At 43.8% G+C, this 19932-nt stretch overlaps 2 protein-coding genes across 2 annotated transcripts; one reads left to right on the forward strand and one right to left on the reverse strand.

Moving 5' to 3' along the window:
- Positions 1 to 14755: 14755 nt before the first annotated feature.
- Positions 14756 to 19597, reverse strand: LOC108147535 (peroxisomal targeting signal 2 receptor). The gene is made up of 4 exons (XM_017274119.2): positions 19480 to 19597; positions 16692 to 16801; positions 15875 to 16621; positions 14756 to 15301 (listed from the first exon to the last, which is right to left on the reverse strand). Exons 2-4 carry the CDS (start codon positions 16781 to 16783, stop codon positions 15127 to 15129), a joined length of 1014 nt encoding a protein of 337 aa, XP_017129608.1. The 5' UTR covers positions 16784 to 16801; positions 19480 to 19597; the 3' UTR covers positions 14756 to 15126.
- LOC108147534 (phosrestin-1) lies at positions 17753 to 19472 on the forward strand. The gene is made up of 3 exons (XM_017274118.2): positions 17753 to 18755; positions 18813 to 19007; positions 19067 to 19472. Exons 1-3 carry the CDS (start codon positions 17900 to 17902, stop codon positions 19219 to 19221), a joined length of 1206 nt encoding a protein of 401 aa, XP_017129607.1. The 5' UTR covers positions 17753 to 17899; the 3' UTR covers positions 19222 to 19472.
- Positions 19598 to 19932: the final 335 nt, after the last annotated feature.

Consider the following 19932-nt stretch of genomic DNA (forward strand, 5'->3'; position numbering starts at 1 on the left):
AACAGACTGCGGCTGGCCACAAAGAAGTGCGACAATTTTTGCGCGTGGACTGAACTCATAAAAAATAATTAGAACAAAAAATGGGAACATGTCAAGCGGCGAGACGAGGCTCTCGATTCGCAAAATATGCAGATTCATAAGATGTTGACCAAATGTCGGCGATGACCTGCAGAATTCGCACTAAAAATCTGCGAGCAGGTCGCCCTCTTTTTTGTTTGTTCATCTTTTTTGTCACGTGCTGGGTGTCCTCTGGCCGAAAAGTCCTTCGAGGATTGTTGCAAATTATGCGAAATTATGTCATGTTGCGAGGCGGCGGACAACGGGACAGAGGACTGGTGGACTAGCGGACAGTTCCGCTAAAAATGGAACGAGATCAGAACATTGAGATCAGAGAACGAGAACGCGTTCCCATTCTGAGGGAAAAAAATTTATGATCCTCCCATAAAAACAATATTTCGGTCACTTACGTAAGAAATTCGTCCTTTTTAGACGTTGTCCCGCATGGCCTTGAGAAAATTACGCAAAAATCCGATGGGATGTCGGATTTTTTTTTCCCGCCCATCTATCGTTCATCCAGGACTTGTAACTTTTTTCTTCGGCCCTCATTAGGATTTCAGCAGCAGCTCAAGGCCAGACCTGCCCTCAGTAATTAAAAGTTTTTTATTAATTACACAACTCCGTCTCATTAATTATCGGCAGATCGGCATCAGCTTTCCCCCAGCACAAGCACCAGCGCCCATATCTTGGGCAGCTAAATCGTTTTGCACATAAACAACATTATCAAGAGACTTGGCAAAATGCGATTAAGTTGGCAACATTAACCGGCGACAGGTAAAGGTAAGATCGGAGCCGGACAGCCCAACCAGTTCGCTGGGACACTCGGGTGGCAATTAATCACCTCGCTTGCATCTGGCCGCATGTGGTCGCCAGGTCGAGAATATGGAGCCTGGAGCCTGGAGCCAGGAGCTGGAGAAGGAGAAGGAGCCGGATCAGGAGCTGCTGATGGGGCCAAGATAGGCCCAAAAGACGATAATGGCCAGATAACTCCGAACGATGCTGTATCTGAATGATCATTGACAGCAGATGTTCAGGGAAAGGGGGAAAGATTTAAGTTGACTGACTGAAAGATTAACATTTAAACTCAAAATGGAATGCCATGTCATTTGTAAATTAATGTGATTACAATTTTATAAACATATCATCATAAGACTTAATAGCACTAGCCTAGGAATTGTTTTTTAAAATAGTTGTATGTATTATGTATTATAGTATTATTATAGTTTAAAGTTTATTTTATTAAGAATTTATTTTTTAAAGAGTCTTAACACTCTCCATATAATGGGTTTTCAAAAAACTTAGTTTTATTCTAGGTTTTAACATTAATTGTTAACATTAATTGTTAAGCATTACATTCCATTCCGATGCACCCAAATTAAATATGTTGGTTAAATATTTACATTCACCGCCTATAAGCGGGCATTTATGGAGTGACTTTGCCGCGGGACAAAGGCACAAGTGTTATCGATATTTCTCAATCATCACTCTATAAATTTGGAATCCTTAAGTATGTGCTTGGGACCCAAATTGAAACCGAAGTGCGAGATGGGGCATCCTTTTCCCTTTTTGTGGCACCTGCCTGCAAGCGGAGATTTCGGCCGGCAGACACTTTTACTTTTATATCCTGTTAACAACCCGTAATTTGGCCAATTTAGCACTTGTAAACGCGCTTTCGCCGCTCTAATGAGGTACAAAACGTTTGCCCGGCGAGAAAACAGAATCGCCAAAATAAAAAGCGCAGTTTTGGGCCTGGCCAAAATTAACATATAAAATAACGAAGGAAGCCGAAATCAAAAAAAAAAAAGGGGGAAGTCCCCTTTCTTGACCCAAACTGCACGTTTTCTACCCGGGCGACTGAGATCCAGTGATGGACTCGCATTAAATCTGCCCAGGATGGGATGTGCCCGCTGCAAGTGGAGCGCAATTACACAAATCTGCAGAGGATTCGGAGTCGGATTTCAGACTTGGTCTTCTGGTCTGGTGTTAATTTATGCGTTGGCCATAAAAAATCGCCACCAATTACCTACGAAATGCTTCAATTATGGCCTGCGAACAGCTGCCGTTGGGCCGAAACCCTTTTTAGCACTCCGGCAACTTGCCTTTGAACTTGAACGCCGATCTGGAAGCATATCTAATTTGGGTGCACCGATTTGCCCAAGGCCAACTGGCCAACTGGCCACAGATCCCAGATCTCAAATCTCAGATCCATGAAATGCTCTATTTTATGTGAATTCCTGCGTTCATTTCGTGCTCAAATTGTAAACAATTTCCGAGAAACACATACGACTGCGATAAGTGCAATCGTCGGGGTAACTGGGGCATAAAAGTGCAAACACCGGGGGATTGCGAATCGTATATATATGTTCTGGGGCATATCGGGTTGCGCCTGGTTACCCACCCGACTGACATTGACCAGAAGCGTGTCACAGAGTCGGAGTCACCGCGAATCGATGAGCCAGTCCCCATCCACAAGTCCCGTGGACTCGCTGACTTGTCGCCCGTCATTAGCCAGCCGAGTGTTTTGATTAAAAATGATTCGACTTTGGCGCGGGCAGCACTTTCATTGGAAACCTTGAAATCGAATCTGCTGCCCTCTGTAATATCTCTTTATGTCGTGTCGGGATTGCTGACTCAATTGATAAAGGAGAAGAGAACTCAGGGGGCGGAAGGTAATCAGGAATAATTTGCATATGCCCAATAAGCTACTCGTTTCGCGCAACTCTCTGACCGCCACTTGCCACTGATTAATGTGCTACTTCAACTGTGTAAACAGCAAAAAATTAGGGTATTACTGAAGTTTGATTTATAAATTTTATTAAAAAAACTTTTTAAAAAAGTACGAAATTTTTTTTTTAATTTTTGAAATGTTTTATTTGATATATTATAATGTTTATTTTTTTATAGAAAACGTCAAAGCCTAAAGATAAATTTTCTGTATTTATGCTTCATGAAATTATTTGGAATGGTTAAAATTTCTATATAAGAATGATATTATATTTATTTTGTTAGCTTATAAAGTGCATACATATTTTTTCCGGTGCAGGGACCAACAGACCTCCTTACCACGCTCGTTTTTCTTCATTTCTGATGGTTTAATTGGCGACAATTGTCGGGTTGCGACCGAGGAAAGTTCACTGCGAGTGGCAGGTGCGTGTCTCTGTCCACTTCACTCCTGTCAGTCCTGTTCCACTTTTTCCATGAGTGTTCCACTGCAAAGCCGTGATAATTAAGCCCGAGCGCAAAGCAAGAGTACTGCTAATGAAGCTCATTTGCCGGAATTGAAGGGGAAGAATTCATTTTCTGGGGCTTTGGCCAGGCAATGGCAATCAAAAGCTGTTTAGTCGCATTCCAGGACTGCAACCGAGCCTGGGAACTGTAAACACACAATTAGTTAATCAATGAACCGATTAATCAATCAGGTTCCTCAAACTGCAGCCAATAAAGAGGTGCCTAGTTGATCGCAATTAGGTCGTGTTCAATAACATCGAACCCCTGAATTATAGCTGACCCCTTAAATGAGGTAATGAACAATTACATGAAGTAAGTGAGTGCTGTTTATATTTCAGATCTGATCCCTTTCTTGCTCTTACTAAGTGTTTTTTATGCAGAACTAAAAGTCCCAATCGTTTTCCTTTATAATAGCTTCAATAAGCTTGTAAGCAACTCAGCATTTAACAAGCTTGTTTTGTCATATATATAAATAATATTCTTTTATGGGATTAATGATATATAAAAATATTTGTATATATCAAAAATATATTTCTTTATAGCCATTTCGAAGCCAACGGTTTTAGGTTTTAGATAATAATATGTTATAAATATATAAGTTAATAAAATATATTGCTTCACAAAAATAAAGTTAGTAGTGGTTTAAATAAAAATCTAAAACTGCTGGGAGAAAAACATGATTGCACTGGCAGCTACAAACCACAATCCGTCTCGCATTTCCTCGAGTTTCCCTTGAAAACAGGCATTTTCCAAGTCGGGTTACACCCACCAATGTGCTGTACCCCGAATCAGAGTCCGTATGTTCTGCGACTCCTGTGTGGCCGCTCGACTGGTAGCTAATGGATCTACACCTCGGGATCGGAATCGGAACCAGCCTTTAACCAGGGGCTACTTAGCAAACAAGGGAAAATCGAGAAGTCTGGACCTAACACCAACTACAGATCGCTCCCCAGACAATTGCCACATCACGCTTGTTTGCCCGCACATTAACGCCGACGACGATGCGGATGATGATGATGCGTCCAGTTGCTGCTGCTGTTGATGTTGATGCTGAAGCTGATGCTGAAGCTGATGATGACGAGGCGAGACAAATCCTTTCGGGCTGGAATTCGGATTCGGGCCTGGGCTTGTCTTGGATAAACATTTGCACAGGGCGAGGCATTAGGACAAAGCGGCGGACAACGCGTGATCGTGATCGCACAAACAGAGACCGAGATCCCAAACCCTTGACCATTTGGGTGGGCTGAAACGTGTACGAAGCTATTTTGATAGCCACCGTATTTTCGAGGAGAGTGTTGTCGTTGTCTCCTATTTTCTGGTAGCCGACCGCCTGGCGTCAGTCGTGCGCTGTTTGCCTGAGAATTCAAAAACCAGAATGATTAATGTCAGGCAGGGCAGTCGAAGTCGGAGAGTAGAATCATCAGCCAGATGAAGGAGCAGTCGAGCAAACAACATAATCAAGCGCACATCCGTTCCGCCGCCAGATTTGTCTTCTGGACCGCTCATCCCGATCCCCAGATACCGCCCCCTTCAAACTCTGTGGGTTATGCTAATGGAGCGATGGGTTCGTCACCAAGCAAACACAGATTCCTGGAAGCCAAGCACCAGAAAAACGACTACAAAACGGCTGGCAATGGGAATGGCAATGGGAATGGAGGCACAGAAACCGGCAGAAACAGACCTGCATTCGGCATTAGTTTGCGAAAGAGCTTCTGGGGAGAGTCAACTCACTGACCATCAACCAGGAGCGGAGTTAGAGACTGGGGGTTACAAGTAGTTAATTGAAAAAGAGTGCAGTCAATAAATGAAATTAAGCAAAAGAAATATCTCTACACAAATATATCTATTAAATAGTATTTGGCTGTACATCCGGGATATCTTAACCAACTACTCATCACAACTAAAACAATGGGCCATAAAAACTCTCAAACAAACTCTGATTTTATAATTTAATGGCTTATGAACTAAAAATCTCTTAATCAACTCTTTGTTGCAAAATTATTTTTGTAATATCTTTATTGCTACCGTTCAGTAATAATTTTTTCATTGACATTTAAGTAATTCAAACTGAGTTAAGACCTGAAACTGTTTGCATATTTGGTACTTGAATTTCACTGTTTTAGCTGCACAAACAAGAATCTCTGATTTCCTCGAGTTATTTACTTTTTTCGGTATGTTCTGGCATATTTAGCTAACCATGCAAGTTTCCGAGGTGCGGACCTCGGTCCGCTCCTGATCGTGTGGATATACGTTTGTAGATACAGATATAGTCACGCATGGAAGCGAACACTTGGCACCAGCGGAAGTAGAGACCGCGGGCACGCGCTTTTGCTTCTCTTACCTTGGGGTTTGAGGTCTGGGGATTGGGGATTGGGGTCTTGGGGACTTGGTCTTGGATCTTGGGTCCGCGCTTGTGTCTGGGTCGTATTCGTATTCGCACTCGCACTCGCAAGCGCTAAGTTGTCGTTTCTAACAGGGTTGGAATTATTCAGGCGCAACTTTGTCAACGCTGGCATCCCATAATTTGCAATTCGATGCTCTCTTTGCATTTCTGCGTGTTGGCATTTCATTTGTGGTCACCAGCGTGGACAGATTTGCATATGAATGAGGCACAGCGAAGCGAAGGAGACAGAGCCATCAGCGCTCAGTTGGCGTGGGTTAGGCCCTGGCCACCGATCCAATCTGAATCTTCTGCGCTGCGCATGCGCGCCTTCGCTTGTCGCCTCGTTGATTTGCAAACGCAATTGTGATGAACTGTCGTCGTCTCCTCGGGTCTTCTCTGGGTTTCCGTCTCTCAGCCCCTCGAATGTCTTCCAATCTTGGTGCCGGGATGCCCAACTCAAAAACGAAGACGGAGACGAAGACGAGTCTTTGACCGTCGCCGCAATTAGCATTTGAAGTTGCATTTCCATTAGCATTTCGTGCATAAATCAGCGTCTCAAGTGGCGACCAGCTCGGCGTCGTGTTGTTGTGCAAACAGTGGGACCTTGGGCTAACTGAATCTGAATCTGAATCTTAAACTGAAGAATCAGAAGAGGAGCAGGCCGCAGGAAAGGGGTTTCGCTTCGTCATTAGGAATGCCTCGGGCACCTGCTAAACACGCTAACTGCCTTGCATCCTGTTTGGCTGAGGATGGGGATATGTTATGGAATTTTCTATCTTCTTGAGATTTTCACATTTTCTGACGCATTCAAAAATCGTTGTTTTTATATTAAATTGACTAAATTAATTTACTGAGTTGTCCCTCAAAAAAAAAAAAAAAAATATAAACAAATAATTTAATTAATATTCTAAGCTAATGCAATGAAACTAAGGTCACATACAATAATAATATATCCGAATTTTTTTTACAATTTTTTTTGGTATGGTTCTTTGTTTTATTTTAAAATATTTAAATGGTTTCTTTGTTAGTTTATAAGTTCCAAAATAATTTATCTAGACTGTTAACACTAAAACCTTTTCACTGCGTTTCAGACTGCCATAATCATTTCTTTTAAAGTTTTTGGCTTTGTATTTGAGTTCCTTATATTCTCATTTCAAGAAATACTGTGATCTTTTGTGGTCTGATAAATTCTTGGATATAAAAAAAAATAATCTGAAAAATTTTGAAAAACTCAAGCTTAAAGCACTAGTTTTCCTTGAAATTCTTGCAGAGAGCACAGGTTTCCCATAACCCACTTCTGATTCCCCATATTTGGTCACGTTCACCTTGCCAAGAATCCCCTTCCTTTTCCATTCCCCTGATTCACCCAAATAATGTGTGTGTGCCCACCGCTCGGATGCTGACGTCAAAGATTTGCGTAGAGAGCGGTTGCTAATTTGGCTCATTGAATAGCAGAAAACTGCGTGCGGATGTGTGTTTTCGGCTGGCATGATATGGGGGGGGCATTGGGGAAAAATGCTGCTGAATGAATGTGTACTCAAATGGTGCCGGTCGTCGTCGGAGGAGGAGGAGGCGGACTGCAGACGTAATACCCACCGTATCTGCGGTCACATGAGGCCGTGTGCGTCAGGCGCTGCAGACGCGTGGCCCGGTCTCTAAGGCCCGAATCCACATCTCTGCCCCATCCATCCAAAGTACGCTAATCGTAGCCCACACAAACAGACTCCCCCGCACAGCGCATCCCATTAAAATGTGTATGCGCAAATTGCCGGGGCATCGCTCATTATTGCATTACACTAATTGCACTTACGCACGCACCAGCGCGAATGGCGTTCAACCTTGGACCAGGATTATCATTATCGCGGTCCGGTTTAAAAGCCCAATCCGCAGATTAACAGTAGTTAAGCGATCGTTTAAGCGGCCAGTTAAAGTCTGTCTGTTTCTGTTTTCAGTTTTCTGTTTTCTGTTTTCAGTTTTCGGCTGGCTGTCTGTGTTTCTCCGCTGGCCCACAACAATTGGCCATTTTTCAATGCCCGGCATATGCCCGTCTCAATATGGCACTGACTGCACAAGAAAAAAATTTAAACTTGATATATAAAGTGGGATTAAGAGAAAAAACCAAGATAGGCCACGATATACAAACAGTTTACTTATGAGCCTTATTTTTTTTTATCATTTGATATCATATTTAAAAGGAAATAAAAAAGATCATTGTTTCAATATTTAACATGATTCTTGTGCTACAGAGAGTTTGACTTTTTGAAAAGTAATAGTTTAATTTTTTAAACATAAAAAAAACATCTTCTTGTCTTCAAAACATTATCTAGACTTTTAATAGCTTTTAATTTAAGTACCAGTTTCCATTATGTAATAATTATCCATCAAACAGAAGAATAAGAGCTATTTCCCAATTATGTTTGATGCTTTTAAAGATTAAGTTTTATTTTGTGAAAAAAGCCAATGATCATATAAATCGCCAAAAGCCAAAGAGGTCATACTTGTATAAAATGACCAAATAAATCTTAAAATTTCTAAAGTAAAAAATATTTTTAAAGTGTACTTGCAGCAGCAGCACCTGTAATGGCCGCAGAGATGGAACAGTGGTGGTGGGTGGCGGGATGGGGGATGGGACATGAGGCAGAGCATCTTGCTCGTCAGCCAAGGTTGGTTGCCAAGTCGTTGGCATCCACGGACAACGCAACGCAACACGCGACAATGAATTTCGCATATGTCACAAGGCGATCCTCCGACCCTGTTCGAATCCCCTTCCCCGTGCTGAAACAAAAAAAAAGCGGTGACGACGCCAACAGCATCCCATGTAAACAGAGGAGAAGTCGCAGCAGCTGAAAGGCAATGCGAATCTTTAGCCGATTTTCGGTTTTTGTGTTTTTCCGTTTTTTTTTTTTGTATTTTGGGACTAAAGGGAACAATCACTTTTATTTGGGGATTGTCACCCTGCACGTGAAGTAACGTGATTGCTTAGTTCAGACATCAATTAAAGATTAATAAAATTTTTAGTTACTTATTTAATATCATTGTGTGTTTTGTATATACCTTCCTATACTCCCTTTTGTGAATTGTAAAAGTTAATGCCACAAAAAGTGAACCAACTAGACTACCGTACTAAAAAAAACTTTTCAAAACCCAAAAATAAAATTTTTATTATTTTATTATGCTTTAAATGTTTTTTTTTGTTTAATAATTGTCTTTCGAACATTTTACAGCGCATTTAAAAAGCTGGCAAAGCCAAAACCGCCTCGAACCTCGGGAGCTAAATGAAAAACCTTGGCACTCTCGGATATCTCAGTGCCCCGGCGCAATAAGCGGCGATCACAATAAATGCCAGGCATCGATGGTTTCTTTTTCGTTTTCGCTGCTTTGTTTTTTATATAGTCGAACATCCTCACCGCCTGCCTTACATCGAATCGACGACGAATATCGGATAATTTTTTGGCATGTCTGTGCAATTACCTTTATGTTTATGCGATTTCGCAAACGGCCCCGGCCAAGCAAAAAAGCCGAATAAAATATATGTGTATAAATGTGTGTGTCAGGCGGGCTTGCACTTATATGGCCGGCACTTGGAGGACAATGGGGCAACAGGTGGGCCCAATCCCAATTCCAATCCCTATCCCAATACGAATACGAATACCAATCCGAAATCAACGCTCACTTAGCTTGAAGGCAGTGCCAGGAGCTGGGGCAAATCTTTTATATCTAAATCCGCAGCCGCGGCATTAAAAAGGCTGACGGCATTTGGCCAAATTGGATGCTGATTGCCGGCGATTTGGATTTGGTCATCTTCCAGCCTAATGATGGCTAATTTAATGCCCGCTGAGCCAGCGGAAATGACACTAAAATGAGGTGTCCGTCCGACAAAGAGGATGGGACTCGAAATGAGCATGTGGCTGGTTAGGGATCCCATCCTTCCTGTCCGAAGGGAATTTCCGAAGGACACGTGCGGCTGCGCATGAGTGGCTCTAATTGGTAATCACACCTCATGACCCTCAACGGAAGTTGAGGCAAATGCGCCCGAAATAAGCCAGCTTTATTTGCCATTCCATCAAATGGCCGGGCCAGTTTATAAAGATCTCAGCCAGCCAGCCACCCACTGAGGCGCGTGTGCGAGCCGCCTGACCAGCAATAACCGAATATCAAAATAACTAAACGAGAAAATAACAAAATGCAAATGCCCCAGCAGCACCCACCTTGTTATTTTTGGCCAGTCCACCTCGAGATCCAAATCGAGAGAGAACGCACAAATCAAAGGCAAGTTCACGCGTCATCGCCAGGCAAAAGTCGATTTGGCCGCAAAAACAGCATGTAGCATATAGGCGGCAGCTCCTCCTCCGATTTGCACGCCCACGTCTGGATTTAACAGACGCGATCCGCCCCTCATCTCCTTTTTTTTTTTGTTGTTTTGGGGGAAAACTTTTCCCCGGAATCCGCTTCTGGTCGTGATCCGTTTGCGTTCGTTATATTTTTCTGACAGGCCCGTCTCGCATTGACGTCATTGACGTGCTGCAAAGGAATTTGTTTTTCGTGAAAAATATTTTGCGTTTTTGCACTTTTTTTTTTTTATTTTTGTTTTAAATGTGTTTTGCGTTAGGGTAGTGCTTAGATAGGGTAGAAAAAAGTTCGTTAGGCTTAGTATTTAGACAGAGTTTTTAAAAATTAAAAGAGTTTCTAATAAATTGGCAAAAATAATAAATAGAAATAGTATAAAAAAAAAAAATTATAAGTACCTAGAGTTTTCAACTAATTTAAAAAAGACAAATCTAGTATATAACATAATATTCGGTTAGAGCATTTCCCATTCGCTTAACTGAAAATGTTGTTTTAAATCTTAAAATTGTTATCGTACTGGGAAATTCATTTTATGGCCCGATGCTGACGCCTTTGGACCTCCATCATCATCATAACGGAGATCACCAAACACACATTACTCGACCCGGTAATTGCGATCCGTATTCAATACGGCTTTCGCCAATTTTTTTTGGCCCTGCTGGCCAAACTGGCGATCGTCATCACCTGGAACTGGAGCCCTCTGTTTAGAATCAGCCCAGTCCCAGTTTCGCGGATGAATTCGCGTCATCGCGGCGCACGTCAGTCGATGTCGATAATTTTCATCATTGCGACCGGAATCCGGGGGATCTGGGACTGATCTGTGTGGGAGGCGGCACTATTTTTAGCCGTGAGACGGGCCGCTGAAGTATTTTGGTCATGAGTTCAAAAACAAGCAGACAGTCGGACAGATCAACCGCGGACGGATTGTCGGCCACTGTTATTTTCCAACAAATTATTTATACGCAAAATATTTTGCACGGAATGAAAATCTTATTTATAGCCAACTGCGAGACGACCTTGTTCCCCAAGCTGTCCGTCTTGCCAATTTCATTGTATTTGATGTTTGGAGCACGCCGTAAGACGTCCTTCACCCTCAGCCATTAAATGCCAGCCAAAAATTCCAATTCCATGGCGATACACAATGCAAATAAATCAATCTGCGGGATGGATACCTAATAAAATGCAATTTTTAGTCTTTAAATTTATTAGCTGCACTAAAGAAATTCTATATAATTTGAAGGTTACAAAACGGTATTGAAAATTCAAAGGCGAAGAAAACAAGATCACTCAACACGGGGCATAAATACACTAGATCAAATATTTTTAGAAAAGAACTCATCATCATCATCTAGTTGGTGAAAATAAATTGTTGATCAGCTTTTGTAAATAACCAAACAGTTTCCAGAAATTTCCTGGCGCTACCAGGAATTTAAAAATATGATTTATGGGTAAATAAAGGAAAATCTTTAATTAAGTGGTTTCTGTGTTTAATTGCTATTAACCATTTTTTATTTATTTAGCCAGAATCTGTAGGGTCCTTTTTGGCCGCCACGCGTCTGCACAGTCGAACCGCTGCCGACTGAGGCTGAGCCAATTTTTTCTTTATCTAGGACAAATTTTTGTTTGTCTGGGTCAACCTCAAGAAACAAACAAAAAAAATATTGAAAAGAACGAGCCTGCCACGCGAATGCAAAAAACAATTGTAACAAAAAATTAGAGCAGCCCGACGATGATGTAATTCCGTTGCAGGATCTGGGCGTAGGAAATTCTGGAAAAAACGCAAAAATATTTCCCAGAACTAACAGCGGGTCAATTGGCCTTGTTTTTTGCCCAGAATTGCGTAAATTGCCATCCCAAAAACAGGCCACGAATTCGCTCTCGATGTCCTGAATTTTTTAACAACATGCCATAAACAAATGTGCGCAGATTTTTTCAGGTCGCGACGGCCAGGCAGCGAATGTAGTTCAGTGGCCGTATTTATGGGACATCTAGATCTAGGCTCAAGGGTCCTGTGAGCCTTGGTTTTATGGCCCACAACGCTGCTGTCCTGGTATTGCATAACATTGCGTTCGCCGCTGGCAGGACTTGCGTAAAACTGCTGGCTGCTCTCGTTATGTCATAAGCGAGCTAGAACAAAGGCGAGGCAGAATCAGCGAGGATCAGCAAGGATCAGCGAGGATCACGGCGTGCGCAGTTTAGGTAATTTTCAGGCCAGCGACGTTTGCCAACTCAGACATTCAACACCTCGTCAAGAGTTTCCTGTTCCCGCCGGATCTTATGAATAAATTCCAAAATAAATTCCCAGGTGAATAAATTCACACTCCATCTAACGGTAGCCACATCCGCTCTGGCTCTTTGAATTTTTAATTGCCCTGGCCCAGGATCTGTGATTGCTGCTTCATTAGCCCCCGTGAAGACAGGTAGCCTTTGGACCTGCCGTTCATTGTCATTCCCCTGACAATTATTTCCGGCACTCTTTTGTCTTTTCAAACGAAGAACGCCCTCCTTATCAAGATTGCCCTCTTGCGTTACGCCCACTCAAACTCCAAAAAAAGTATAAACCATTTCGTTAGCATCTAGTTTGCGGTGTGTTCTGTGATGATGCACCAACTGTGCACCGAAGGAGGTCCAGACTACAGAACTACACGTGTTAGCTGAACGAAAGCGAACCGAACCAGGATGCAGCAGCGGCAGCAGCAGCAGAACAAAACGCTAAAACAAAATTAATACCAGAGACAGTCGTAAAAACAAGGCACTATACGATACCAGAAACAGAACGGACTCCTCGTCTGCGTCTGCGTCTTCGTCTGCGTTTGCGGATCCTTTATGGCGCAGATTGGGCAGTGAGATTTCAAAGGGGGCGCGTGATCGCCATCAAAATGCTCGTGGAGGCAATTTAAATTGCTGAACTGAAAAGAGCGGCGCGTGCAGTAAAGAGTCCCAGGTAGAGACACGATCCAGAACCTGCTGACGATAAGGCACGCCGATCCCCCGATGCCCCGATCTCCATCCCAAGCCCGATCCCCAACCAAATCCCAAACTAAGTCCCCATTCACCTCCCGGGGAGGTACGAGTTTCGAGGGAGCCGCGTGCTGGGTGTTGATATATATTTCTTCTTTCTGTTTATTTATAACAAGCTGCCAGGCAGCCTTGACACTGACGAGATCCGTGGGGCCACTCAAGGTTGTGGGTCTAGCCAACTCTGTGCAGTAAGTGTCCAATTTTTCGCCAGCAGCCAGCAGCCAACTGCAACTTTGTTTGGCACTAATTTATAGTTTGCTCCAACTGTTTGCCTTTTGCTGCGGGTAATTTTAAGGATTTTTGCTTCACCCAAAACCAATTTCTGTTTAATGACGGTGAAAAATTCGTGATGGAGGAGGAACACAAAGTAGGGATTCAAAACGTATTCTAAAAACATGTTCTCAAGAAGTCGTGTTGTTGCTAAGTATATAGACTTTTTTATCTGTTGAACTTTAAATTCTCAATCTAAAAACCATATAAAACTTTTATGTAAAATCAGGTTTATTGTTCTCTACTATTTAAATTTTCCCGCCAAACTAATTTTATTGTTTATGTTTTCTTAAAATATTTTAAATTTAAATTCACGCGCCAACTACTGCTTTGAACTGCTTTACCCATAGCAACGAAGCAGTAAACAATACGTACAGAATGTAAAATGCATGTAAAATTTATTGGTACTGTATAAACCAACAGGTGGCGCCAAGAGACTGGTGTCGCAGGAAACATCAGGAATTTTTTAACTATTTTACAATTCTGTAAAATAAAAAGGTTAAGATTGTTAAAAAGGATATTCTAAAAATCCTGAAACGCCAAAGATTTCGCTGTTGACTTATAGTTTTTCTTGCATTAGGGCTAGATTTAATAATCGGAATTCCTGTTGAACCTGAAACCCCAAAAAGGCATACGAATTTATTTTTACTTATTTTGTTTTAGGATTAATTAGGTAAAACGTAGTTCTTACCTTTTTCTGGCACTTAAGTGAAAACAAATTTGGTATACATCATACATGAATCACTCAAAAACAATCAGCCCTCACCCTTCATTAAATAATTATTTAAAATAAAATAAAGTGCCATCTTCACCATAGAGATCTGACTGCGCCTTAGGATATTATCAGCACTTCCCAGCTTCACAAAACCCAAAAATTCGAGTTTTATTAACACAAACAAGGCATTAATATCAATTTTGGTCTCACTTGACTGGCGAGCAGGTACAGATAATTGCGGGTCGGCAGCTGCTGCTGTTGATCGCCCCAACCTCACTTGAGCTGCCCCCAATTGTCAGAAGAAATCAGCGCCAATTGGCTTCAAAGCAAATATTTGCCCCGAGTGGCAGTTAAAGCTCAGCCTGCGATAATGACGGGATCTGGGATTGGGGATTGGGGATTGGCTGCTGCCTTTTCACACCATGTCGGTTGAAAAGGTGCGATAGCTGGCACTCCTTGGGGCCATCTCTTGTTGGCTGTGTCAATTCCGGGAATGTCAGGGATATTTGACTGGGACCCAGGCCCAGTCAGTCAGTCAGGCAATAAAACGTTGCAGCAAATTAGCGCTTTATTGCGTGTTTGTTTGTTTCAGAGCGAAGTCAGGCGGAAGAGGATCCCAATGGAGCTCATCGGCCGACCATTTGCCACCTAACCAATTCCGAGTGCCGTTAAATTCTTGTTAAGACAAGGGCCGAGTGCAGATTATAGCCAGCGGCGCAAAGAAGTTTATTGTGAAGGGCATAATAACAGCAGAGAGCCAAGGCAAAGCCCACATAATTCGTATAATTTGTATAATCCGCATAATATATGTAAGCTTTTATTGACATTTGAAGCACCTGCTTGAAGTTTCGCCCGTTCAGCGTTTATCACACAACTATTTACACGTCATCGCCGCAGATGAGTCCTTGGCATCGGGTCCTTGTCCTTAGAGTTCCATAGAGTTCCATAGAGTTCCTTAAAGGCATTTGGTATAGCTCAGCTATATATGTTGGCGGTGCACCGTTTGTAGGCCTGGCTATTTCGACGCCACTAGCGCCTTATCACATGTGTTGGCGGTATTTAGGGAGTACCAGTTCCAGTTTCCAGTTGATACCCTAGTGATACCCTAGGCGGCCATTTCGCCACTCAGGCACTGAGGGGTATACACATTGGCCAGCGAATCCCAGCCGCAGTCGGCCAGCTGATGGATCCTGTGGGGATTCCAGTCCACTCCGCATACAAACTCCGTGTGCTGCGCATTGATCTCTTGGGCGGATTCGCCACGCTCTAGATTCCAAATCCTATTAAGCGGTATGAGGAAAAGTTGTTAGTAATCAATTAACTTTTGAATTTAAATTAAAAAAATATTCTTTTTATAAATACTAACAGCTGCTTTAAAAATCTTCACAGATTATTATATTAAACAATGTTACTGAAAATCAAAAAAATTGCTATATTATTCCATGTTTGAAATTTAAATTTATAATACTGAAGTTACAAACCTTCCAATTTAAATCTTTACATTTTTGATATAATATATTGTGAAACTGAGTTTAAACTCAATTAAAATATCTAAAATCTCTTTTTCTGGTTTATAGGCAGTTCCCCAGTTTTTCGTTCTAAAATTTAAACTCTTTCTGATGTTCTTGAAATTGGAAACAGCTCTAACTAAAATGATTTGCTTTAAGTTGAAATTTCTCTTTCTAAAGTTGTAAACGGTAAATACTTCATGAAATACTTAATCCCAAAATGCTACCTAAATTTTCAGAAACATAAGCCCTTCTGAAGGATATCATCGTTATGTGAGTTTTTTGGGGAAATATCATATTAAATTAATGGAAATTCCTCCTTTCCTATAGAGCACACCCACTTACCGTGTGGTGAAATCGTAGTTGGCGGATGCCAAGACCGCTGCCGAGTGCGGTGAGCAGGCCAAACGCCGCACGGCGAATTCCCCGGAGTAGAGCTCGAAGACGTGCGTCCGCATCTTGCGCAGATCCCATCCCCGGATCAGGCCATCCGAACCGCCGGTGACCAGGACGTTGCGGTCGAAGTGCGACCAGTCGCAGGAGAGGGCCTCGCTGGCATGGGCCTCGATGCTCATCAGGGGTTTACCTGCAAAATCAAGAGAATTCCATAAGTTCAAATGCCCATCGGTACTTACGCTGGCGAAGAGGTTCGCGATCAGTGGCGAGAACTTGGCCCCGTAGATCAGATCGTTGTGGCCCACGAAGGTCGTGATGGAGTTCTGTCTGTTGCAGTCCCACAACTTCAGGGTGCAGTCCCAGCTGGCCGAAAGCAGCGTGTGGTAGTTCCACTTCTCGCCCCAGTCCAGGCTGTACACCTCGTTCTTGTGCTCCTGCAAACAGATCAGCGGCTGCTTCGGCGTCTGCTGGTTGGCCGCCGACTCGCCGTCCAGTCCGCACCAGATCTGGAGCGACCCGTCCCCGGAGGCGGTGGCCGCGATGTCGGCGGCATAGGGACACCAGGCCACGTCGAACAGGCCGTCGGACCACTCCAGACGGCACAGCTCCCCCAGGCTCTGGCCATCTGAGGCGGTTGCGTTGGCGTTCTGTTCGAGCAGGAAGAGGGAACCACCTCCAGCGAGACCGTACATTTGGCTGGGGATTGCACCAAGTGGCATAAGATTAATTTATAGTCGATTGGTGGGTTTTTTTAAGGGGGTCTCACCTTGTAGCTAGCAGCAAATAGTTAGCCTCGAAAGGCGAAAAGCGCAGGCTATAGCCATGTCGGTCTGTGGTGGTGTGTGTCTGAGTCTGCATTTTGCGTTTCACTCTCAACTGTAAGGAAACAGAATTTTATAGAGATTAACAATTTATTAGGTTTTTTCAAAGTCATAATCCTATATTTTTAAGCCAAACTGCCTGTTGGGGCAGACAAGATCCAGAAAACTGAAACTTATAGAAATTCTGTTGTATATTTTTTAGAGATTAAACACTTTTAACAGCTACCTCATTTTGTTCTTACACGCAGTAAATGGACTTTCCTCAAATTTCAGGAATAGGTGTTTTATTGCCCAACTTTTGTAATTTGCATTTACTTGAAAAGCCCAAATTTTTGGGAAAAATATTTTTAGAAATATGAAACCTACCACTGAGGCTAGTTTTGTAAATTTAAGGGCTGTTTCCATGAATGCAATAATACAAACTACAAATCTTCCCATTTATTTAGCTTATGACCTTTTGTGAATTTGTTTGTAAGACGTCTTAAATCGTATGTAACTAAAAATGTTGACCTTTTGCTTATTGGTTACAAAACAATATAATTTGCATTCTGCCGACCACTATGCCGCCCACAAACAAATCAATATATCGACGTTTGATCCATAACAAAATTAAAACTTGTAGGGTTTCAGCTGCCGACCACTGGGGACTTGGCTAAGAAAACAGGCTTTCCCAACCGATGACAACCCGGTAACAACGAATCAGATGCTAATCCTGCTGCATGTCTACTACTACTAATTATTCAACAGTTGGCCAAACGACCTCGCACTGGGTCGGAATGGGAGAAATACTTGACATTAGCCAATTTGCTCGGGCAAGTGGCAAACTGCGCAGAAAACTAGACCAACCCCTAGAATCAGCCTGCTGGCAGTTTTCATTCTTTGTTTTTTGTGTTTTGTGTCTTGCGATGTCCAAGCAACTGCATAACGCGCAAATCCAGTTAGTGGCCAGAATGAAACCCCACGGACAGGGCCAGGGCAAAGGTATATAAGCAGGTTGCACGGCACTTGCGTTTCGCATTTTCCTCCGCCGAACGGAAAACTCAATAACGCGCATCGCACCCACTCACCAGTTGCATTAGCAAAGAACCAGGAATTATAAGCCAAGGAATCAGGAATCAGGAACCAGAACACAGGAAACAGAAGCAAATCCATCATGGTTGTCTCCGTGAAGGTCTTTAAGAAGGCCACGCCCAACGGCAAGGTCACCTTCTATCTGGGCCGCCGCGACTTCATCGACCATCTGGACTACTGCGATCCCGTGGACGGGGTGATTGTGGTGGAGCCGGACTACCTGAAGAACCGCAAGGTGTTCGGCCAACTGGCCACCACCTATCGCTATGGCCGCGAGGAGGACGAGGTGATGGGCGTGAAGTTCTCCAAGGAGCTGATTCTGTCGCGGGAGCAGATCGTGCCCATGACCAATCCGAACATGGAGATGACCCCCATGCAGGAGAAGCTGGTGCGCAAGCTGGGCTGCAACGCCCATCCCTTCACCTTCCACTTCCCGCCCAACTCGCCCAGCTCGGTAACGCTGCAGCAGGAGGGCGACGACAACGGCAAGCCGCTGGGCGTGGAGTACACCATCCGGGCCTTCGTGGGCGACTCCGAGGACGACCGCCAGCACAAGCGCAGCATGGTCAGCCTGGTGATCAAGAAGCTCCAGTACGCTCCCCTCAATCGCGGCCAGCGTCTGCCCAGCTCGCTGGTCAGCAAGGGATTCACCTTCTCGAACGGCAAGATCAGTCTGGAGGTCACGCTGGACCGGGAGATCTACTACCACGGCGAGAAGACGGCCGCCACCGTTCAGGTGTCCAACAACTCGAAGAAGTCGGTCAAGAGCATCAAGTGCTTCATCGTCCAGCACACCGAGATCACCATGGTGAATGCCCAGTTCAGCAAGCACGTGGCCCAGCTGGAGACCAAGGAGGGCTGCCCCATCACCCCGGGCGCCAATCTAACCAAGACCTTCTACCTGATTCCCCTGGCGGCCAACAACAAGGATCGTCATGGTGGGTTCTCTATCTTATATGATTTATAAGTAAGTCTTATCATCAGCGCACTTTTAGGCATTGCCCTGGATGGCCATCTGAAGGACGAGGATGTCAACCTGGCCTCATCCACCATGGTGCAGGAGGGCAAGTCCACGGGCGATGCCTGCGGTATTGTCATCTCCTACTCGGTGCGCATCAAGCTGAACTGCGGCACTCTGGGAGGCGAAATGCAGACGGATGTGCCCTTCAAGCTGCTCCAACCGGCACCTGGTAGGTCTTTGATACTCCCAAATCATATGCTTTGACTAACCAAATGGGTTGTGGCTTAGGAACTATTGAGAAGAAGCGCTCGAATGCCATGAAGAAGATGAAGTCCATCGAGCAGCACCGCAATGTGAAGGGCTACTACCAGGACGACGATGACAATATTGTTTTCGAGGACTTTGCCAAGATGCGCATGAACAATGTCAACATGGCCGACTAGGCTGAAAGGAGTTGGCAAACTCTAACTCGAACTCTAGCTCTGTTGTGAACCGAAACCGAAAACGAAACCAAATCGAATCGAAAGCACTGAAAACTTGTTGCAGCAGTCTCTCGTGGAGGCCACAATCTTTGTATTATAACCGTATCTATAATGCTCTCCGTGTAGTAACTTTGGTGGATCTGGAGTTTGTACCCGTACCCATGTGCATGTTGAAGTATTGATCTATATTATAAATGTGTTATGGCTATCAAGACTCACCTCTTCTCTGGTTGCGCTGGTATATCCAAATGTCTTTCGCTTGGAGGAGCAAGGAGTTTGGTGCTGGAATATGCTAAGAGGTGCTGTGGGTTTCAACTTCAGAAGTCGAATGATTTGCCTAACCGAAGCAGCTCGACGAGGAAGCCTTTGGTTTAAGGGTTGCTTCGTCGTGGCCTGCGATGACAGGGGGTTGAAAAGCCCACGGCCTATAGGTCACAGCCAAGGCTTTGGCTTTCCACCCCTTTTGAGGGAATCAACAGGCTGCCAGGATATGTGGCCAGCCAATCGGAGCACAGCAAAACTGGATATGGCGGGTTCTAACGGTCATCGGGAGCGGAAGTTCCAAAAACAGATGTTGACAATGAAATAGCCGAAACTTTGCATATGCTAAACAGCCAAGCTTTGACATTGATGACGGGCTAAGGCCGGCAGCTGCCAGCAGTGCGATTCTAG

This window comes from Drosophila elegans, unplaced genomic scaffold (genome assembly GCF_018152505.1).
Source record: "Drosophila elegans isolate 14027-0461.03 unplaced genomic scaffold, ASM1815250v1 contig_208, whole genome shotgun sequence".
NCBI classification, from domain to species: Eukaryota; Metazoa; Arthropoda; class Insecta; order Diptera; family Drosophilidae; genus Drosophila; species Drosophila elegans.